The sequence below is a fragment of the Macadamia integrifolia genome, chromosome 11 (genome assembly GCF_013358625.1).
Source record: "Macadamia integrifolia cultivar HAES 741 chromosome 11, SCU_Mint_v3, whole genome shotgun sequence".
In the NCBI taxonomy this organism is placed as follows: Eukaryota; Viridiplantae; Streptophyta; class Magnoliopsida; order Proteales; family Proteaceae; genus Macadamia; species Macadamia integrifolia.
In genome coordinates, this window is record NC_056567.1 from 27819292 (window position 1) to 27842200 (window position 22909).

The 22909-nt window shown below is 37.8% G+C and overlaps 4 protein-coding genes across 4 annotated transcripts in view; 3 read left to right on the plus strand and 1 right to left on the minus strand.

Moving 5' to 3' along the window:
- Positions 1-426: 426 nt before the first annotated feature.
- On the minus strand, positions 427-4492 carry LOC122094417. Its single transcript, XM_042665214.1, has 6 exons — positions 3956-4492; positions 2830-2975; positions 1973-2141; positions 1631-1729; positions 917-999; positions 427-836 (listed from the first exon to the last, which is right to left on the minus strand). The coding sequence occupies exons 1-6, from the start codon at positions 4361-4363 to the stop codon at positions 704-706; spliced, it is 1038 nt and encodes a 345-aa protein (XP_042521148.1). The 5' UTR covers positions 4364-4492; the 3' UTR covers positions 427-703.
- On the plus strand, positions 4439-11992 carry LOC122094416 (indole-3-glycerol phosphate synthase, chloroplastic-like). Its single transcript, XM_042665213.1, has 10 exons — positions 4439-4717; positions 5404-5664; positions 5755-5931; positions 7258-7332; positions 7467-7511; positions 7607-7771; positions 8897-8975; positions 11079-11161; positions 11313-11381; positions 11746-11992. The coding sequence occupies exons 1-10, from the start codon at positions 4559-4561 to the stop codon at positions 11827-11829; spliced, it is 1197 nt and encodes a 398-aa protein (XP_042521147.1). The 5' UTR covers positions 4439-4558; the 3' UTR covers positions 11830-11992.
- Positions 11993-15052: 3060 nt separating this feature from the next.
- Positions 15053-17685, plus strand: LOC122094034 (cellulose synthase-like protein E1). Its single transcript, XM_042664632.1, has 2 exons — positions 15053-16617; positions 17113-17685. Exons 1-2 carry the CDS (start codon positions 16186-16188, stop codon positions 17656-17658), a joined length of 978 nt encoding a protein of 325 aa, XP_042520566.1. The 5' UTR covers positions 15053-16185; the 3' UTR covers positions 17659-17685.
- Positions 17686-20820: 3135 nt separating this feature from the next.
- The window catches only part of LOC122094032 (cellulose synthase-like protein E1), a 6297-nt gene continuing 4208 nt past the window's right edge, over positions 20821-22909 (plus strand). The window contains exons 1-3 of the mRNA XM_042664630.1: positions 20821-21549; positions 21646-21973; positions 22051-22191. Coding sequence (XP_042520564.1) covers positions 21107-21549; positions 21646-21973; positions 22051-22191 — 912 coding nt within the window. The 5' untranslated portion in view covers positions 20821-21106. The remainder of the gene's footprint in view (positions 21550-21645; positions 21974-22050; positions 22192-22909) is intronic.

Here is a 22909-nt window from a genome sequence, read left to right on the forward strand (position 1 = left end):
TCCTATGTTTTTATCCCTTACTAGTATTATATCATCTGATATCGTTGGCATCGGGCATCCCATGCGAAATGGTTTAATTTTATAAAATGGATGACCAAGAATATAACAAAAATACACAATACATGAGAGAATATATGATTGAATTTGAATTTGAATTTAACATATGGCTAATGGCACATTTCTTAGATGCCTATATGGACCAAATTGTCATATCATCATCCTATTTGGCAGAACTAAGTGCCAGGTTAGAAATATCCTTAAAACTTGTCAGTTTAGAAACAAACTTTTGCCCTTTTTTATACTTTCTAAAGGCCCATGTGGAGGATAGGAGTGTAGGTAAGTTGGTGGGTTTTGTAGTCCCAATTGAACATCATCACCATGGCCCAACCACCCTACCCTGTAAAACATGTATGAAGAGGTGCAAACTTTTCAATGTCCACAGGTTTTTACTGGGATCTTCTATTTTCTTTGTGTACTCATACAGAAACCACTCTCTAATTCATTGCCTTTGATACTTGGGCACCACATTTGCACACCAAAACAGAAAGATACAGATGCCTGAAGCCTAAACAAAACACTTAAGACACCATTTGGTATCTGTCCTGCTCAGTGCCTAAAGCACAAATGAATCGAAGAGAAGCAGTTGGAATTAGTCCCTCTCAATGCATAAAGCTCAAGAAAGTAGAGAGAAGCCATTGGGTATTCAATCCTGCTTGGTCGTGGATGAAGTGAGGGATATTGGCATATCCGAAAGTGATGGTCGCAAAATTACATATAAGGCAGGACCCAAGAATGGAACCAGTGATATAGGCTGAAGCCAAGAGCCTTTATCAGACCTGCAAATAGTGTTCCCATGGATAATATATCAATCAATCCTTGTAGCAGGAATTTAAAGCTGAATATGCAAAGCTCTCACCAATTCCGAGAAGTCATATCATTGTAGACCCAAAAAGGAGCAAACGTTGACAATAAAGCAAAATCAAGGCATGTGACATGTATCTGCAACAACATAGACAGCTTACTTGAGAATTCGTGCAGGGAAGAAGAATTAACATTCTAGTTTGTGCCCGGGAAAAAATGAGGAGAAAAAAAAACAAAGAATTCCTAGAACAACAGGGGGGTAACAACAGATTGATTTCCTATTATCATAAGGTTGAGATGGAATTAACCTTGCTTCCCACAACAAAGGGCATAGATCCAATGAAAAAACCACCAATCGAGTGGGGATAGATGTTACAGTAAATCATGAAAGCTATGCAATGGAGATAAATTATCTAATGACCCCCCATTGAGGTATATCATTCTTGAAAGGATAGATTCTAATCTCTAAACTTCCAGCGAAAAAGATTCCAAATTAGACAGGGTCTACCAATTCAGCCTTGCTGTACCATGTAGTGTACAGGACTAGGGGCTTGGACCATCCATCGGAAAGGTCCCTTGAAGATTCCAGAGGCCAAAGATTTAACACATTCCAACAAAATATTTAGGCATTACAAATCAAGTATCTTATCCATCTATTCAAATTCCTGCAATACGGATTGAATGCCTTAGCCATTCCTTACAGAACTCATGTAGTATTTAACTATATAGACAGCATGGGAAATGGAGCATCATAATTCACAAGACTTACAAACTTGCTCTCTCTGAAGTACTGGTAAAATTCCTTCCACACATCCCCACTTGCCAGACCTGCATATGCAATTATACCCAATCCTGCAGCGAACAATATCTGATGTGCAATGGGGTTAAATGATTAAAACCAAACAAACTAACTTAAAAATACAGAGAGAAATATAGATCACTACATATAGCCACTGGACAAAAACCGAGCTTCATATCTACCAAAAGAACATCGATAAATTTAGCACAGAACCAGGGAGAACCAAGCATTTATCCTTTTTTCTGCTTTTGGGCAGGCTAGCACATGTACATGGCTAACCCCTTGCATTTTTTTAACGGTAAAAAAGCATACCCCTGCAGTTATTTTTGAATCCAGAAAGTTCAGAGGCCATCTCCCAAGTTCAGCTTCTTCAATTGGGGGCGGGGGTGGTTTCCAAATAACAAAATAAGGGATGAGAGCGTATGCACCACCAAAGAATGAAAGCACCAAGAACGGCCATGCAGGAATTTTGCTTCTTGAGCTGCATATTCAACGATATCATAAGTGTATTAACCTCCAAAGTATTTATGGAGTAAAAAAAAAAAAACATTAGACAGATAGGAAGACTGCCACCCAAATTCCGTGCCTCTGTTATACATTTCTGGACAAAAGATTGATCTATATGAAGTGTGTGCCAATCCAAACCAGTGCATGAATTCATGGGCCAAAGCCATGATGCAAAAGGTCCTGAAGAGCCCTAAATTGTTTTCATCTTAGAGATTTCTTTAGCCCCTGACCCTCTAATTTTTTTGGAGGCATCTGGTCTCACTAAATCTAGCCGAGCATTCATCAAACCGTACTAGTCAAATTCTGACATATAGAAAAAAGGGCTTTGGACCTCTGCCATAACATGGTCCAGGACCAGCAGGGATGGAAAAGGAATACATAATAATATTGGTCAATCCTGACAGTAAACTATGGAGAATTTGATAGTTCACTTTATCATTATGAACTTTGGTGGTCAGTTTGCTTGTTCTCATGAACAACAGGTCATACAAGGACAGCCGTTTAAGATTCTTCTATGCTGAGCTTAGAATTTCTTCCCCCATGAACAAAATAAGATAAACCCAAAAAGCCTTTTTTTTGTGTGTGGATGTGGGGATATGAAAAATAGGGGAATAAAAATGAAGTATTATGATATCACAATGAGACTGATTAATGACACTTACCTTCTGCCACTTGGCAGCAGAAGCATGCAATACAGCAATGGCCACAAACCCATGATGTACCATAGTGATACAAGCACTTCATTCATTATGAAGCCATCATCTCCCTTCAAATTCAGAAGCTTTTGCAAGAAATACATGTCCCTAGACTGAAAAATTCAAGACTTAGTAGATATGAAGCTAGACGCAAAAAGCAAGGTATTAAGTCTAGATCTATAACCAGTCACTTAATATTGCAGCATATAAAATCCTAAAATGCATTGAGGGCGGACCTTGCCGCAATGGTAAGTTGCTTCAATGAAGGTTTGATTGGAAAACAGCCTCTCCGCGAAGTGGGGGTAAGGCTGCAAACATTATGACCCTCCCCCGAACCCGCAGTTGTGGGAACCTCATGCACTGTTTATGCCCTTTTTTTAAGAAATCCTAAAATGTGATATCAGTATGAATTGTGCTAATGCAGGAGAGATGAAACCAACATTTAACATGTCATCAAAGAGATCCTCTGCTTCAAGGTTACCCTGGTCATATGATAATAAACATCAGAGGTTTAAATTCTCCCATACCGTTCCCTACCTTTCCGGTCTGGACAGAGCGAAAAATTGGGAGTTTGTAAGGTTACAATCATTTGATTGGGCTGAATTTGAGGCAGGAGATGTCCTGGAGTGCTTGAGAAAAGCCAATTAAACAATTGCTTCTCAAATGCCTGGCAATATAATTACCACTCAGAACCATATGCAAGCGAAACAATTAAATGCCTCTACAAATAACGTATTTTAACATTTTGCACCTCCAAACCTGAAATATCGCCCAACGCAATGAGAAACAATAAAAGAAACGACAAATTTAAGAAAAATAGTGAAAATACGTCTCCGAAATCAGTCTTAATTAAGGTCTTCCCCAGTGATTTTCTGCATTTTTCACTCCAGTTGTTGTTTATTGTATATAAGAACACTAGAAGCAGCACCAAGAACATAGAACAGAGTAAATTCATTTACCAAGAAAAATCACGACATGATAATAAAATCAACAATCAATTAACAGATAAGAAATTTTTTCTTCTTTTCCCTGGAACAAAATGATCTCTCTCACATGTGATTCGCACCAAATGTACAGAGTAGAACAGTCATACCGGAGTCTGGTTGGGTGTGAGCATGAAAACATAGTACATAAGGCCAGCCCAGAAGCCAAACAGCAGAGCCGACGTTGTCCAGTCCCCTGTATCCCCACCATTTCCATCACCAAGCTTATCTTCAACACCAGATTCTTCTTTCAAAAGTGGGTCTTTTGGGTTTTGACTGTCGGAGGTGCTCCGAGTGATATGGAGAATACCCTTTCTCCTACACAGGGAAAATGCAGGCAAAACATTGTAGGCCGTGAGAGAAACTCCATGGTTTATACCTGCAAGAAGTCCGACTCTCAAGCTAGAATTTTGAGCTCTGGGAGAGTATAGTGGTTGAATCCTACGAGTTGGGGTCACAGGTATGGAACGAGAGGGGGAGAAGTTGCAGGAGATGAGGAAGTTGGAATTGGGTGACATCTTCTCAGGGAAATGAACTGAGATTTTCCTTCAAATTTGTACTTAAGGAAGAAAACAAATTAGTCCATATTGAATTTCCATAAATACCCATAATATTCCTTCTTATCCCTAATGTTGGATAAGATCATGGGTGCCTTCTTCTACCCCTATGAATATACCGAGAATTTCACATAATTTTCCACCCGGGGTTTTGAAATGGAAGCGACCTCCGTTGGATCGAAGCTTAGGTTTACGTTTCCAAACGTTTCTGGCAGATGTGGGCGACATTTCATTGGTAGAATGTCTACTACAGGAGGAATTCCAATGGAGGATGGAGCCAAAACTGTGTCTTTATGCGGCATTCGAGCTCTGCAGGTTGGCAATATTCTTGACTGTTAATAGTCTCCGAACAATTAAACTATTTTTTGTTATCTTCCATTTGAATTTGAAGTTTGGAAGCTGCTTATCGAATTTCGAGTTAGAACCTTCAAATTTTCTGGAACTAATGATAATCTGTGTTTGGTGGTTGTGTGAATATTTTGGCTGGATTCTATGTGCATCTCTGTGCCTTTTTTTCCCTCTCTTCTTTTTTGAGAAAGGATTGAAAAATCGATTGGTTTTGGGTAATTACTAATGGGAAGAGGGGGAAAAAAAAATGGGAAACAGATTATATGTCTCTAGCTGGATTTTGCACCTTTGTTGATTATTGTAGTTTAGATTACACACAGAAACGTTAGGTTCTTGGAGCTCCAAAACGAATTCTGACTGGAAGTTTATTTGGCATGCTTTCACTGATCAGAAGCTTTCGTAAATGTTTTGTCTAAGAGAGATGAATGTTAAACCAGATTTGGTAGATTTCAAGTTCAGCATGTAACAAGAGGAGCAATTTTATCTTTCCCCTCTCTTTTGTTGCCCTCCTTTATAGCTATAGTTATTTGGTGTCTGCTAATACTAATTGTGAAATGTAGCTGCAAGAAGACTTAATTTAAGCTATGCTGAGAAATTTTGGGAAAATTCTAGCATAATATTACTTCTGAGTTTGTCTTTGCTCATTTTTGCAGTCCGAGTCTGATGATTTCTCTGCTAAAGTTTTTCCCGCAAGTAATTCTGCAGTTGATGCTTTCAATGTCAAGGAGCTGGAAGTAGGAAGTAACCAAGATGAAATAGCTGCCAGCCAGGGTATTAGAATTAGAAGGCGACCTCCTACTAGCTCTCCTTTGCACCATTTGGGTTCGTTTGAGTTCCGGATAGAGAATGAAGGCAACAGTCCTCGAAACATTCTGGAGGAAATAATATGGAACAAGGACATAGAAGTCTCACAAGCATGTTCAAACTGCACTTTTGGGATCATTTTTATTCTGTATCTGTACTTCTGTAGCGGTCTCCACTAACTTTTCTTCTCCTTCACCCAGTTAAAAGAGAGAATGCCTCTGTCGTCGCTGAAGAAAGCCATCGAGAATGCTCCTCCTGCTAGAGACTTTGTTGGGGCATTGACGGCATTTCATTTGCGAACTGGATTACCGGCCTTAATAGCTGAAGTGAAGAAGGCTTCTCCAAGCCGAGGTGTATTAAGAGAGGATTTTGATCCGGTAAATGCACTACATGAGCTTGTTTTCCTAGATTTGTCTGTCATGCTATTCTCCACTTGTGTATCTACGCTTCAACTATATGGAAGTAGTCTTCACAAATCATTAGTTTTATTGCCCTTTGTCTAATTCTTTCTTCGAGTACCCATGAAGCTGAAGTAACCTGGTAGAAAGATTGAAGCGAGATGGCAGTACAATCTTTGCTTGAACAGTTCCGTGCATTTGCCCATTACCTATGCTATAGTGTTTTAAATCAATACAATGTTTTCTTATAGTCGTATTATGCATTTTCGACTAGCCTAGTTCATGGAAACCATCCGCTATGATGGACAGATACCTGTAGAGATGATTGGAGTTCCATCTTATAGGTACCGCTGCAAAGTGGTATATGAAACTTCTAATTTTGCTTAATTATGTAGCTGCAACTAGTATTGGACCTAAACTCAATTTTGTGTGTATATATATATATATATATAGATATATAACAATGATCAATTCAACTATTTTTATTTTTTCTGATTGAAAATGAAAATGAAAGTCTTGTTAATCCAGCTTTTCTATTTAGAGTCTGAAGTTCGGCAAAGTCTGGGTGTTAATTCAATGAACCTGCCGAACATTGGATTAGATAAGGTGTCTAGGTATTGGGTATCTTAGATAAGTTTGAAACTCTCTCATTAAAAGACGTTGGTAAATATGATACTGAACGACTCCTCTTGGGTGTGGCACTTCTCAGCCTTATACCTGATTGTTTACTGTGCAGGGCTCTGCACCCCACCAATATTTGCTTAGCCTGCCCAAATTGCATGATCAAGTCCACCTAATTGCCTGATTAAAACCCTTTTAATATAATTAAAAACAAAATAATTAAACTTGAGGTTATCTTTCTTTCTTTCTTTCTTTCTTTCTTTATATATATATATATATATTTTTTTTTTTAATAGCTGAATCTATAGCAGGATTTTGAACCTCAACTCAACCCTGTCTTTATCCTAACTAAATGAGTTGGCTATATGGATCCTCTTTCATCAATACACCTCTATTTCAAAGCCATAGTTTACTTGTCCTAAGCAGGGCTTTTGAACCTGCCAATTATAAATGGGCTGGGCTTGGGCATGCCTTCCCCCCTGCTAGTTGTGTCGCATTATAATCAGCTGGTTTCAGGCTGGCATGTCCCAACCGACCGGAAACCCTCATGGTTGCCTCCCTATCTATTCTGACTAAAGAAAGAAAAGCTTTTTTGGAACTGAAGCAAATGTTATGTTTCAAGTTGCATTATTTATTTGGAATCGTTCTCTCTGTTTCCATTTTCTTCCCTTGGTCATAAAATAGGTTCAAATAGCTGAAGCTTATGAGAAGGGTGGGGCAGCATGCCTTAGTGTTTTGACGGATGCAAAATACTTCCAGGTAATATTGTCTGTTTGAGATGGGTACTGCTAAATATCTTTATTTATTTTCGCACTGGGGTTTTTTTTTTTTTTTTTTGGGGGGGGGAGGGTTGTTGGGTGGAATGAGCTGAATACGAGTCAGCTGTTTTTCAGGGAAGCTTTGAAAATCTGGATATCATACGCAATGCTGGAGTAAAGGTCTTCCTCGTTAAATATCTTATATGCTTCTTTATCTTGACCTTTTACGTGTGTGCTTTAAATATTGGTTTCTCTGAGTTTGAAAAAAAATACAGTGCCCTCTTCTCTGCAAAGAATTCATCGTTGATGCCTGGCAAATTTTCTATGCTCGAACAAAAGGGGCAGATGCAGTTCTTTTGATTGCCTCTGTGTTGCCTGATCATGATATTGGGTACATGACTAAGATATGCAAAATTCTTGGGTTGGCTGCTCTCATTGAGGTTTGTGGAATTCTTTTCCCTTGTTATGATTTAACATTATTCTTTTTGTTATTGAACTGGTTTTGACTCCACATTTTATTGATGAAGCAAATATGGGTTTTTTTTTTTTTTTTTCAATACGAAATTCAAACTCTAAGTGCCTTGGCCTTGAGTTTAGTTCACTCTTTTCTCCCACTATTATGATGTTCTTCCAGATTTCTATTGCTTTCCAAGTTTTATCCAGTTGCTTCATTTCAAGGAACCGGGCTTTGATTTTTTAAAGTTTTGATTTAGGTGTTTATCCTCATTCCTTGAAAATGTGGTGATTTCGTGGAAATATTTCAACATATATGTAATATATGTATATATTCTTTTAAACATAGAAATGAAGGAAGCTTTAAAAGAAACTTGGGGAAATGGAAACTATGAACTACGTCATGCCTAAGAACCAGTTTATAAGCTAAGGATATTTCGGAAGATCAATTGTGAGTTGTGACAAATTTTTGTGATGTTGGGGTTCATTTTATACTTTAATATAGGTGTACAATCATGCTCATTAAGACGTCATAAGTGATACATCATTGACATACAAAGACTAAGCTTGAATTTTTTATCTTTCAGGCAAAATGAAAAATGGGTATTTCCCCAACTTTCAAAACACTTCTAATTAAATCATCATCAAGCCTACTATTCCTTATTCAGAAGCTTAAATGGATGTCATTCTTGATGCATTTTTATATATTTGAGTTCGAAGATCACTTCCAAGAGAGAACCTTGAAATTACTGGGTTTCCCTTTAAAAAAAATTGGATTTTTATGTTTCAAAGCATTGTACTTTAATTATTACATATGAATTTCTCCCAAACCTGTTGTAAATGGAGATGCTATGTCTCAATTAAAAATGCCATAATTAAAACCATACTTTATGATAAGGAGCTCGTAGAAAAATAATTCAAGCATACTCAAGACAAAATGAGTTCTTTTTAAGTCTTGACCTTTCATGTGCTTTGGGAGACATTTCATTTCATTTAGTTCATCTGTCTAATCTAAATCAAGGCATAAGTTCGTAATGCTTGAGCTAAAGAAATCTCTCTTCTCCAAAGCAGTACTCTGAACTGTTCTAATTTCTTTTTTTTTTTTTGGCAAGGTGCACAATGAAAGAGAAATGGATCGTGTGTTAAGAATTGAGGGGGTTAAACTTATTGGTATCAACAACCGTGACCTTGGTAATAATTTTCTGTTGTAGATTGTATTATTTGTGGGACTCCAATTTTGGAAGCCTTTTATGGCTGCCTATTTGTGCGATCTGGAGTGCTGATTCGGTCAGTCTAACAGCTGCATATATTAGACACATTCTTGATTGGACACATTTCAATTTTTGTGTCCCATCTGATGTGTGTCACACATTGTTCTCCCAATAGTTTTCCTGTTGCATTTTGCTGTTTGATATACACATCCGAGGTTGATTGCTTTGTGGATGAATTTACTGCCACCAGCCATTCGTTGCCTTTTTTTTTTCTTCCTTGTCCTCTTCTTCAGGCTTTGATCTGCATAAAAAACAAGGACAACTTAGATGTAAAATATGAGTAAGATTTTAAAACTAAAACCTGACTTGGGTGAAAATAATATTTGACTAAACCAAAAGTGGGCGCCAAACAATGAATAAAAATTCAAAATTTTAAAGTTACCCAATGGCCAATGAATGATAAATCGGATAATAAAATCTCTTAAATACACATAAGATCAGACAGCTACGTCATATTGAAACCTATTCTTGGATTTTGGGCAAATATTACTACTGGTGTGGCCCTCCTGATTGTTGATCCTTTTGACCAAACTTTATTTTGCCAAAATTTCCTCAGCCTACTGTACAAAATTGGTTGCAGGCTTGCAGCTGATAGGTTTATACCTATCAGATCTCCTGCTAGCTGATTCAAAAAATGATTCCACTATTCCAGTCAAATCTTCATGTTGGGTGTTCATTATATATTTTGGTTTCTTTGTTGAATGATGGGGATTCAATCTGGTGCACAATTTTGAATTTTCAGAGCACAGATCTAATTACCCCAACACTGAGCAATATTGTTGCATTTGGTGTTTGTCTCAGTGCTGCTTATTGGAAAATAGTCCAATTCAGAGTCAAAACAGTGAGTTCTCAGATGGGTGGGAAGATTGAAGGGGACTAGAGGAGTATCTTACAATTCGTTTTGGGGATAGCCTTTGTAGACATTCTTACTGATCAGTATGCACTAGACCTGGATGAGCCTAGAAAACTAGTCAGACTTTGCAAATTAATGCCTGGACTAGGACACTCTCAAAAGCTGAATGTAGTTATATTTCGGGCTTGCCCAGTCATTTAGACAATTGACTAAGTTGTCTTAAAAAAACTGGCTTGGCTTGGCTTGTCTTGGTGATGTGCCAAGTCAAAACCCATTTTCCCACCATTTTGTGTATGTATATATAAACTGTACATTTAATACTCAAGTATTTTTGCACACTTTTTTTAGTCATTGTTTATCATTCATATTGCATAGGATATGACAATACTATTGTGCATGAATGGAATAATTAAGTCTTAAATTTATGTATAAAGGCAAAGGTTTCCTCTGTGGTCCATGGAGAGAAGCTTGCCTCCATGGTCCATTTGTTGCCATGTGGCAGCTCTGTTGGCACTCAAATTTTCCATGTTGTCCACATCATGATATGTGGTTTTATTAAGTCACAGCCCATTCTTATTTTCCTACTGTTGATATACATTGTTGTGTTCCCTTCCTATCCGCTCAAGCTTTTGGAATAAGTGGTTGTAACATAGTATCAGAGCAAGGAGGTTGGGTGTTTGATCCCTGGTAGGTGCTTTTGGTGTAATTGGTGCACAAAGACTAGGACTTGTCCTGTTCATGGGGCCCTGGTGCCATGTGTTGGTGTTATGTGCAGAGCTTTTTGTGTGGGCCTGCACATGTGGGGGGTGTGGATATGCATTGTTGTGTTCCCTTCCTAACAGCTTGAGCTTTTGGGATAAGTGATTTGTAACACCTATGAAGACTCAACATTTGAAAACATGGCTAATCCGAGGATGGGGCTTTGCAGCCAATGGTTGGTTTGACCATTCAAACCACCACATGGCTCAAAAAGAGATTTTTTTTTTTTGGGGGGGGGGGGGGGGAGGAGACCATGGAGGGAAGAATTTCTCCACGGGGCTGTGAGAAGTCATGCTCCCCGAATAATAATTGGTCTCAAAATAATATATTAGTACTGAGTTAAGGATGAGTTGAGGTCTTTTTTTTTTTTTTCCTTTTTGGTAGAAGTACGAGTTGAGTTGTTACCTGCAGAAACATTTGAGGTTGATATTAGTAATACAAGGAAGCTTCTTGAGGGAGAACGTGGCCAATTGATCCAAGAAAAAGGCATCATTGTAAGTGCTTTTTTCACCTATTAAATTTTTATTTAGTGGGGCTATATGTGTCATAAGATTTAAATTTCTTTCCTTTACCTGCATCTCATTGGGAGGGTGTTTTATTGTATTTTTCTTGTTTTACATGCATGAAATTTACTCTTCTCTTCAGGTGGTTGCGGAATCTGGTTTGTTTACTCCAGATGACATAGCTTATGTACAAAGAACTGGAGTTAAAGCGGTAAGCCTTGCAAAATTTTAGATGCCTAAATATTCTAATGATTTTCTTTTAATACTTTTGCCCCAGTGCATTTGTTTCATATTGTGAGTAAAAATATATTCGGTTGCTACTTATGGAAATCTCCAATACCTACTATTTTGACTTGCCTGTCTTTAGATGAGTGAAATATCTTTGGATCAAGTATGAGGAGTGAATTTTCTCGCACGAGGGGGGAATAATCCCCTTGCTCTTTCCATGCATTAGATATCTATTTAACTCAAAGATGCATTCATGTGCTTGAATGCATGCTTGGCATTTTTGTGGTGTCCAGATGCTCATGTTTGTATTTTTATTGAAGGGGAAGACATTTTCTTTTGCTTTGTAGGTTTTGGTTGGTGAGTCCATCGTGAAACAAAGTGATCCTAGTAGAGGAATGACAGAGCTATTTGGTAAAGATATTTCTTCATAAGTCATGACCTTTCTCCCCTAACACCCTTTTTATTTCTCCTTTTCAGTTCCTTCAAGCCTGTACAAATGGATTAAGTTGTTGTATATACTATACTATGGATAATTGTATTGGAGAATGGTTGAAATTACAAATTCAAAAGCCTGCTTCTGCTTATCCCTTTCAAGTTGAAGGCAATTAACCACTCATGATGATTGGATTCATTATATAGTGCCTTTTTCTCTTATTATGTCTGACTTTGAAATGGAAGTAGGTTGAATTGATGGACTCTTATCACTTTACCATGCTTTTCAGGTTCATAGTCTTTGCTTGATATACAAATACTTAAATCTCTCGGTCGTCCGGTCAAGATTGATATGGGCCGATCCGTTCTTATGGCTATGAGTATTGCCTGTATATTCATCATTTCCCCATATTCCAAGTTCCATATTCTTCTTACCAAAGAAAGAGGAAAACAGAAACCAACTTCCTGCTTCTAAAATTGGTATGGACTGATAAAAAATCAGAAACAAAACAAACACCATTTCTAAAAACAATAGTTTCAAGTTTTCACAGAGAGGCAGAGGTTGCTGTGCTCTTTAAGTGATGAAGAGTGACAACCTAACAGAAGAAAAAACTACAATAAGGAAAAATAATTATGCCACTCTTGATTTTTATTAAGTGACACCATGTGGACCTGGGACAACCATTGGGTTATCTTAGGATTGGCAAGAATCAAACAAAAAGACTTGACTAGCTCTACAGCTAATATCCTGGTAGATCTCCAGATCTTACCTTTTCCTGTTTGTTGTCTGCAGAGATCATATCTATCAATGTTAAGAAGTCTCTTTCAAGTGATTAAATTAGATAATGTCAGTTATCTAATTTAATCACAAAAAAATTAGATAATGCCAGTCCATTATAGTCGTTTGTATGATAAATACATTCTCTTTTAATATAGATGAGAGCAATTTTACTAGCAAAGGCAAAATGATTACAAGTTCTCTTTCTCACGCCTTTGTGTTTACAAATAATTCTCCTAAGTTCAATAACCCCTATATCGCTAACAATTTATTGGTAAAACAAAGAGATACAATTTTCAAAATTATTTCAGGTAAATGCTAAAAATCTTTTATGGGTTTTCAACCGCCCTTCGGAAGCAGCCTACAGCTGAAATTACAGATTACACGACCATCTATGAGGCATTAAAAAAAAAAAAAGTATCATCATAGAAAAGACAACATCAATATGAAAATGATATTTAGACTATTGTAAATTTGAAATCTCGATTATCTAAAATATCTTATACGAAATTACGTTGATAGTAAAATTGTCATCCCTTAATGCTCCACGTAACTAGGTAGCATTGATTTTTATTTTTATTTTTTATTATTTTATTATTTTTTATTTTTTTAAATCTCACTTGGTAGTTGCTAATTCTATGAATGCTTTCTCCTATGGTCCCATTTTTCTTCATGCATATATAGAAATTGCACTCTCCATATAAAAACTTACCTAAGTATGAAGATAGAGAGAAAGTTGATTAATATATCACTCTTTTTTAAGAGTATTTGGACTATAGACATCGGCCAGACCAAAACCCTAATAATACGATTGCAGTCACTAAAATTCAAGAAATTTTGCGTGTGAGTCGTCGATTATATATTCATGTCCTTCGAAAGAATATTATTGTCTCTATGCGGAAGAATTTTGAAGAGACGCTATAGGTCATTTTGCTAAAGTAAAGTAGCTTATTTGGTCCCACTGGGTGAGAGAGAGAGTGAGTTGCGGTTGGATAAATCATTATAAATATTATTATTTCCTTCCAAACATCATCTCTTTGTGGAAGAATTTTGTGGATTGGATCCATCTGTAAGTTTTGTTTTCTTTAGTTAGAATCCATTTGTAAGTTCATGGTGACTTTGTAAATATGCCTTTGTTAGGGAATATTCTTGATGGTGACTAGCCAAGTTGGGGTTGCTTGGTGCTTGGCTGATCATCAAGTCATTGTATGGGTCAACTCCAACCCATGTGATTGGAGTCGGATATTCTTTGTTGGGTTACAAATATCTCTAAATGGATATAGATGCCAATCAAGTTTGGATTTTTGAGCATTTATTTATATCTCTAACTTCGTAATTTTGACTCTAATAAATGTAATTTTGTCATCGAATTATGTCTCTAGTTATTTTAGTTCTTTTTATTATTCTTTAAAAATTATCTAAACTTCAACAATAACATCATTCAAAACCTTATCACAACTTAATGGACTATTTACTTAGATTCTAAGTAGGAATGAATCGAAGATCCATGCAAAAAGATTGATCGTATATCCAAACCTAATTTGGGTATTTTCATCAATTTGAACTTTAAATGGGTAGTTTATAAAGGAAAACCAAAAATAAGGAATCATGTAATTCCCCCCGGAAAATTCGAATTTTAGACTATCGTTTACATCCTTGTAACACTTAGTATAACTCGTTTTAGTGATAAATAAAGTCTATCTTGTACCAAAAAAAAAGTCACTTGTTAGAGAGAGAGAGAGAGAGAGTTAGTTGCAGTAGGTCATGGCGACTGCAAAGGACGGATATCTTCCACTATTCGAGACAAAGGAAGGTAAGGGTCAAGTGGCTTATCGATTGTTAGCTTTGTCCATGCTTGTGGCCATCTGTATGGTTGTGGTTTACAGAGTGAGCCATGTCCTGTCTGGAGAAGAAGCCCAAGGAAGATCGGTTTGGATTGGACTCTTTGTTGCTGAACTCTGGCTCTCTCTTGCTTGGCTCCTCCGTCAACCTCTTCATGGAACCCTATCTATCGTCATACCTTCAAAGACAGACTCTCCGACAGGTAAATACCCTCTCCTTATCGATATATGGATTTCATTAAATCCACAAATCTATGCTATCAAGAGAGAGATTTCATGGAGTCTAGGTGTTGATCACAAGACATATAAGACGGGTTAAGCCACTAACTCTAAGAAAACTAGCCACTTGCTCAACCTTATCTCAATTAATATTTTTCTCTCTTATGCCGTAACACAGGTGTTGATTAATATTGGATAATGCTAATATGTCATTAGTTTTGATATTATTAGATATTAATCGATGGAAGAGACCCTAATGCTGTGGATATGGAAGGACAACCATTGCCAACTCTGGTATACATGGCCGGTGAGAAGAGACCCCAATACCATCAAAACTTCAAGGCTGGAGCTATGAATGCACTGGTCAGTTAACCAGTAGAAACCCTTCTCAAATATATTCAATATTGTTAATCCTTTTTGTCACTGGAAAATACAGATAAGGGTATCTTCAAAGATAAGCAATGCTCCAATTATTCTGAATGTGGACTATGATATGTACTCAAATAGTATGGATTCAGTGAGAGATGCCCTATGGTTTTTTCATGGATGAGGAGAAGGGTCAGGAGATTGCTTATGTACAGCATTCACAAAACTTCGACAACATCACTAAGAATGATCTCTATGACAGTTCCATCAAACCAAATTTTGAGGTAGGAAGTGGCATTTGGCAATCTTTCATCCAATAATAATAATAATAATAATAATAATATGGTAGAAGCATAAAAATGGGGGGAGGGGGGTCCCACCTTTCTTGAGGGGTTGGCGGTCATGTTGCCTCTTACTATTTTTGCGGCACATTGCCTTTTAGGCTTTTTTTTTTTCCCTTAATAATAATAATAATAATAATAACCCTAAGGGGTAATTTCTCTGTTCGGTACATAGTATACAAATGGTATTACATCAAATTTACCCTTTTCACATTAATAATTGCTTTTTGTCTCCTTTGATTCATGTCAACCAAGCATTTTTAATTAGAAGAAAATCGAATAATAACAACAATAGTAATAGTAATATTATAATAATATACTTGCCAATGAGATTGATAGCCTAGTGGAAAGAAGCCCTTGCCCAATTCTTATTCGAGTCGACTGGTTATCGGGTTGGCACACCTCACTATCACTTGTTATTCTTGTGGAAATGCTGCTTGCCATATGGGGGCTTTAGCCTGGCAGTTGTAATCACTACCATGGAACACCCTTTTTTCTTATCGGAAAAAAAATAGTATAGTATTGTACTTCATAGACGAAAAGAGTTTGTCTTACTAAATTTTAACATTTTAATTTCTTGGAATGTTTTGTTATTAATGTGGAGCTCTATAGCATGGATGGCTGTGGAGGGCATCTCTACATTGGAACTGGGTGCTTTCACAGAAGAGATACCCTGTGTGGGTTGAAATACACCGAGAAGTACAAGAGGAAGTGGAAAACAGAGGATGATAGAATTGCAGGAGAAAGTTAGAATGAATTAATAGAGAGAATAAAGGGACTTGCGGATTGTAGTATTGATGAGAATACTCAATGGGGAAAAGAGGTCTCTCTCTCTCTCTCATACACACACACACATACACAATCTCTGATGGTTCCTTGATTGTGGATTTGCAGATGGGAGTGAAGTATGGTTATCCACTTGAGGATGTAATAACAGGTTTGACAATTAAATGTAGGGGATGGAAATCAGTGTATCTCAATCCAGCCAAGAAGGCCTTCCTTGGTCTTGCTCCTATTACTTTAGATCAGATGCTTGTGCAACACAAAAGATGGGCTGAAGGTCACCTTCAACTTTTTCTCTCAAGGTACTATCCCCTATGGCAAGGCCATGGAAAGATCACACTAGGACTTCAAATGGCTTATTCCTACTACAACATTTGGGCTACTTACGGTCCTTTTACACTATATTATCTCGTCATCCCTTCACTTTGTCTCCTTAAAGGCATTCCTCTCTTTCCAAAGGTATTAATTCTCTCTCTCTCTCTCTCTTTGCATTTATTTTTTCTGCAGTATCTCCTCTTCAAATAATATAGCAAAACTCTATATAGATAATTTATCAAAAGACCCTCATAATAAAGAGGTGTGAGAACGGGCGATCATAACCCTATTCTCTATTGATAGTAAAGCATATCTCATCTCTTAACGGCTTTTTAGAATCATTCCATTTATGCAAGCAATAGAATGCAAGACATTGTATCCTCAACAAATTATAATTTTTTATTGTAGGATGATTATTTCGAGTTTGGATCAGGCCTTCGTGAGAGCACCATTCTTGTATGGTGTCTGATCCATATTTGGAAACCACTCAATGTAAGAACTTGTTTTAAGAAGAGAGAGATTTGAGTGGACTCCATGTGTGGATCAGGCACCTTACAAGAATGGTTCTTGTACGAAGTTCTGATATGGAATCGTTTATTTCATACTCTTCTTGACCATAAACCAATGTTATGCTTCCAGGTTTCAAGCCCATGGATCCTGCCTTTCGCATATTTGATCATTGCAAGTTCCATAAATAGCTTAGGAGAGTTCTTATGGACTGGTGGCTCAATCCGAAGTTGGTGGAATGACAAAAGGAAATGGATCCACAGAAAGACGGCTTCCTACAACTTTGCCATTATAGAAACAATACTCAAGGAATTAGGGTTTACTAAGTCAGCATTTGCCATCACAGCTAAGGTAGCTGATGATGATGTGATGAAGAGATACGAGCAAGAGATCATGGAGTTTGGAACCAATTCTCCAATGCTTAGCATCCTCACAACAGTTGCTTTGATCAACTTATTTAGTTTGGTTGGAGGGCTGAAGAGATTGCTCATGAGTCCTAGTGCTGATGTTTTTGATACTTGGAGCTTGCAAGTGTTTTTGTGTGGACTTGCGGTAGCCATCAATCTTCCAATCTACCAAGGCCTCTTCTTTCGCAAGGACAATGGCCGCATACCTATCTCTCTTGTGTCGAGATCAATTGTTTTAGCTTTAATTGTCAGTATGCTACCCATGTACTAGTTTGTAGCTGAAAAACATTTATATATAACACCCCAAGTTGGGATCACATTCTCCTATGGAAATCATTCTCGTATGTCCTTTGGTGACCACCTATATATATTCCATCAAATCAGTAGACCTATGCTAATGGGAGAGAGAAGAAAATGGTTCGCATGTGATCCAAACTCTCCCTCGTACCCATGTACTAGTTTGTAGCAGAAAACCCCTAATAACACCCCAAGTTGGGACCACATTCTCCTCCGGAAGTCATTCTTGTATGTCCTTTGGTGGACATCTATATATATATTCTATCAAATTAGTAGACCTATGCTAATAGGAGAGAGAAGAAAATGGTTCGCATGTGATCCAAACTCTCCCTCCCCTCCCCATCCCCAACCCCAGGAGTAGTTTTATCTCTTTGTTCAACAAAGTAAATATTAATAATGAAAAGAAAAGAATGGAACAAAGAGTTGGTCTAGATATTCCTAGACCAAACCATTACAAAATCAACATTACCAAGACACTTCTCCACTTTTGGCATTGCCATCAGCAGAGGGGCATCCTACAAGGTCAAAGAAATGCCAAAAATCAACCAAATCTATAATGAGGTCTATCTGAAGCCACCCATCTTATGTTTAAATATATTCTGGCACTAGATACCTGAGATTTTTGGGTCATTGAAGCCCTTTTAGCTAAACAATCTGCCCTTTTACCTCTCATGATATAATTTACATTTTTTGTTGTAAAATAGTGAATCCTACTATCAACTATGTTGGGTGGAATTTGAGAGAATGTATAAAGGAATCTATATGCTGCCATCATGGGATTTTTTTTTTTCATTAAGATTTATCAAATTTCCAACTTTACCCTGATTAGCCATGATTTGTCTTGCAATCCTGACTTCCTAAGCATGATTTTATCGGATCAGTCAAAATTGTTTGGATCGGATTGATATCGGTTGAGATCGATCCTAAGTCTTGAGTGCTTTGATACCAATTCACTCATGGGATCTAAAGGTTAAAAAAAAAAAAAAAAAGAGATAAATCCATTCAATTCCAATGTAGGTTAGTTCCGATTGAGATCGATCGTGAGTTTTTTCTTAAACCTAGTTTAAGGTGGGATGGGTCCCTAACTTTACAACAAAGGCCAGGGGTTACCAAAGCACCAACCACCCAAACAAAGCTCCTAGGTTTCCAGTGAAGGAGTTTGGTGTCAATCTTATCCGAAACGTACAGTGATGCTGGTGAAGAGAGAGATCCTCTCCTACAGGGTGTTGGTGGGAAGGGGAGAGATATAGGGCAGGGAGTGTCGGTGGGTTATATATATATAGAGAGAGGATATATTGACAATGGAGAGAATGAGTAGCAATAATAGACTCTTGAATGATTGAGATGCATATAAGGGAATAAGCCCTGACCTCATGATAGTGTGAAATGGGATTGAAGGGTATGACCCACACAACCCTAGTGAAAAAAAAAAAAGGAAAAATTACATGATTACTCATTATTAGGTTTATTTTTTCAAAAATACCCACCTTATGTTTAGTTCAACGAATTTATATAAAATGTGTTTTGGTACTACAAATATACCCAAAATAGTGTTTGTTGTACATTTACCAATGAGTTGGGCATGTATTCCCTTGAAATCCATTATAAAATTTTCAATTTTTATCTTAATTTTCTCCTATCGGCTCTAAAATGTACAATTTCTACTCTTCCAATGTTATTTCCTTCTTTTTAGACAATTATACCCTTGAAGACAATGAGGGAGAATGGTCTTCTTCCTCTTGCCCTTCCTTCTTCTTCCTCCTCCTCCTACAACTCCAGCCTGCCACTTCCCTTTTCTTCTTCTTCCTGCAGCACCACCCACCTCCATCACTACTGTAACATGACCCACCCCAATAACCTCCATCCGCCACTTCATTCTCTTCTTCTTCAACATATAGCACCACCCACCTCCATCACTGCTTTAATGTAAGTAGAATAGGGTTTTGCCAATAATTTCTCTCTTATTCTTTTGTTTTGTAACTGGTGTTATTTTAGGGTCTAGAAGAGGTATGTAGTTGAGATTTCAAATGTTTGTTGATTTTACTCAACAAAATGGTTTTCAAGGTTTTGACTTGGGGGATTCGACACCTTCCAATAGAGACAATTGGGGAGATTGGGGCAAGAGAAAGATGCAGCAAGAGGGCGGAGGGAGAGAGAGAGAGAGAGAGAGAGAGAGAGAGAGAGAGAGAAATCTTCTCTCACCGAACCTATAACCCATCTCTCTTTCTTTCCCTAATGGCCGAAACCCTAATCTATTTCCCCCTTTCTCTACCTCTTCTTTCCCATGGCTGAAACCCTATAGCCGTCATTCTTCCTTTTTGGCTGAAACCTCAACCTGAAGCACTTCTCACCTCTTTCCCTCCCACGTCATGTCCAAACCATATTTCATCTCACATCAAAACCCTAACCCCTAGTCATAGGTGAATCCTCCATATCTGAAACCCTCACTCTCCTTTGTGAGTCGCGAGCTCTCCCATCCCCTCTTGTCTCTTTTCTCTTCTTCTTCCATCCCCGACCTTTTTCTCCCCTTCCTTTCCTTCTCTTTAACTGAACCCCCAAACCAAATCCAACAACCGATTCCCCTCCATCACCATCTCCTTCTCAAGTAACTGAACCTCCCTTCTCTACTCTTCTTCTTCTTTCTTTTTCCTGTGGCCGAATCTATCTCTTTCCCAGAGGTTATCAGCATGGATATCGGAAGTTTTAGAGCCGATTGGAGAAGGATAGTTGATGAAAATCGGCAATTTTATAACCGATTGCATGAGGGTAATAACCCAAGTCGTAGACATACCAAGGAAGGCATGCAACGAACACTGTTTTGGCTATATTTGTAATACATAAACTTATTTTGGATAAATCCGTTCAGTCAAACATATCATGGGTATTTATGTAAAGACAAACCCAATAATGAGTAATCATGTAATTTTTTCAAAAAAAAAAAAGTGATCATATCAGTATTCAATTTGGCTGGGAGGATTTTACATACTCAGCCCAATAATTAGAAAGAATCTTTTTCCAAGGACATGGTACTACTTTTTAATTTTTTATAGTAAGAGAACGGTACTCTTAGGGGAGGGCTTTGCAGTGTGTTGAACAATCAACTAGAGAGAGAGAGAGAGAGAGTTTTTCCAAGGACATGGTACTACTTTTTATTTTTTTTTATAGTGGAGGGCTTTGCAGTGTGTTGAACAATCAACGAGAGAGAGAGAGAGAGAGACTTTTTCCAAGGACATGGTACTACGTTTTATTTTTTTTTATAGTGGAGGGCTTTGCAGTGTGTTGAACAATCAACGAGAGAGAGAGAGAGAGACTTTTTCCAAGGACATGGTACAACTTTTTATTTTTATTTTTTATAGTGGAGGGCTTTGCAGTGTGTTGAACAATCAACGAGAGAGAGAGAGAGAGAGACTTTTTCCAAGGACATGGTACAACTTTTTATTTTTTTTTTTTATAGTGGAGGGCTTTGCAGTGTGTTGAACAATCAACGAGAGAGAGAGACAATCAACGAGAGAGAGAGAGAGAGAGAGAGAGAGAGAGAGAGAGAGAGAGACTATTGCTGTTCGGCGGGCATGGCGGTTACAAAGACTGGGTATCTTCCACTCTTCGAAACAAAGGAAGCCAAGGGTCGAGTGGCTTATCGAGTGTTCGCCTTGTCCATGCTTGTGGCCATCTGTATGGTTGTGGTTTACAGAGTGAGCCATGTCCCATCTGGAGGAGGAGGAGGAGAAGGAGCTGCCCAGGGAAGATGGGTTTGGATTGGACTGTTTGTTGCTGAACTCTGGTTATCTTTTTCTTGGATTCTCCGTCAATCTTTTCGATGGAACCCTATCTATCGGTACACCTTCAAAGACAGGCTCTCCCACAGGTACCCACCCTCTCCTTACTACCACTAAAATTTCTTATAATTGCAACTAAAGAGAGTAATATATATGTGGTTTTCTCTCTTGTTTTTATAATGAAGGTACGAGAAGGAATTACCGAATGTAGATATATTTGTATGTACAGCAGATCCAAGCGGAGAGCCACCAATAATGGTGATCAACACTGTATTATCAATGATGGCCTATGATTATCCACCGGAGAAGCTCAGTGTTTATCTTTCCGACGATGGTGGGTCCGAGTTGACGTTTTACGCAATGATAGAGGCCTCTCACTTCTCTAAGCATTGGCTCCCATTCTGCAAGCAATTCAAAGTGGAGCCGCCCTCCCCCTCAGCTTTCTTTTCCAGTCACTCTCACGATCAACCGTTATATCCTCATCATATGGCCAACAACTACTCTTCTATCAAGGTCAGTTGTAATATCCGTCAATGTTGTCTGCTTGTTCCCTCACTGTCTCCCTTGTTACTCATAACTTTGAATGGTAGAAATTGTACGAAGACATGGAAAAACGGATCAGGATTGTGATGGAGCTAGGTCGAGCACCACAGGAAATTCGCAAGGAGCACAAAGGTTTTCTTGAGTGGGATACAGTTTCTAGTCCACGTGATCATCAGACCATTCTTCAGGTATTCGTATTCCATGTCATGTATACTTCTGAAATGACAAGATTTGTCTCTTCATCGTAAAAAAAAAAAAAAAAAACTGACACCCAAGATAATTAATGTTTTGTGAAATTGCAATCAAGGTATCCAAAGTTTCACATATTATATTTGAGGTACCTTTATTAATATTTTTTGAAATCTTCAATTTTACCTTTTTAAAACGGGAGTGTGAATCAGGTTCTTGTACAATCTGATCCATACACATGGAATCCATTACCCATTTGTTTTTTTTTTTTGTATGAATTACATGTGTGTAGATCAGTCCCGTACAAGAATGGTTCTCATACAATAACTTGATCCGTTCTCTCATATTGGTAACCTTGCATGGAAAAATCCCACAACTCCCTCCTCTCGTCTTCTCCATTCCCAGGTTTAGCTAGAATAGCTTGGTCTCACGCTCCTATTCCCAAAACTCCCTTGCCCTCATTACTTACCCCAGTATTTTTTTTTGCTAATCGGGTCATATCGAGGTTGAATGAGAACCATTCAATTTTCACTGAAAGTAGTGAAGAACACTAAACACCCCCATATGAGTTGCCCTAAGGAGGTAAGAGGAGTCGAACTCAGAACCACATGCTTCTTAAAGCGAAGCTCCATTGCCAGCTCGGCTACCCCTTTGGGGTTTTAAGGCCACATTATCTTTTAGGCTTCTTTTTTTTTTTCCATTAAATAATCCATACGG

Excerpts from the sequence above, each read along its gene's own strand:
- LOC122094417 (XM_042665214.1), bottom strand. The coding sequence starts at position 4,363 with ATGTCACCCAATTCCAACTTCCTCATCTCCTGCAACTTCTCCCCCTCT. Across the intron at positions 2,142-2,829 it reads CTGCTGCCAAGTGGCAGAAG|CTCAAGAAGCAAAATTCCTG; the intron begins GTAAGTGTCATT and ends TTGAATATGCAG. Across the intron at positions 837-916 it reads GATATGACTTCTCGGAATTG|GTCTGATAAAGGCTCTTGGC; the intron begins GTGAGAGCTTTG and ends CACTATTTGCAG.
- LOC122094034 (XM_042664632.1), top strand. The coding sequence starts at position 16,186 with ATGGGGAAAAGAGGTCTCTCTCTCTCTCTCATACACACACACACATAC. Across the intron at positions 16,618-17,112 it reads GCATTCCTCTCTTTCCAAAG|GTTTCAAGCCCATGGATCCT; the intron begins GTATTAATTCTC and ends TTATGCTTCCAG.
- LOC122094416 (XM_042665213.1), top strand. The coding sequence starts at position 4,559 with ATGGAAGCGACCTCCGTTGGATCGAAGCTTAGGTTTACGTTTCCAAAC. Across the intron at positions 7,333-7,466 it reads CGGATGCAAAATACTTCCAG|GGAAGCTTTGAAAATCTGGA; the intron begins GTAATATTGTCT and ends GCTGTTTTTCAG. Across the intron at positions 7,512-7,606 it reads TACGCAATGCTGGAGTAAAG|TGCCCTCTTCTCTGCAAAGA; the intron begins GTCTTCCTCGTT and ends AAAAAAATACAG.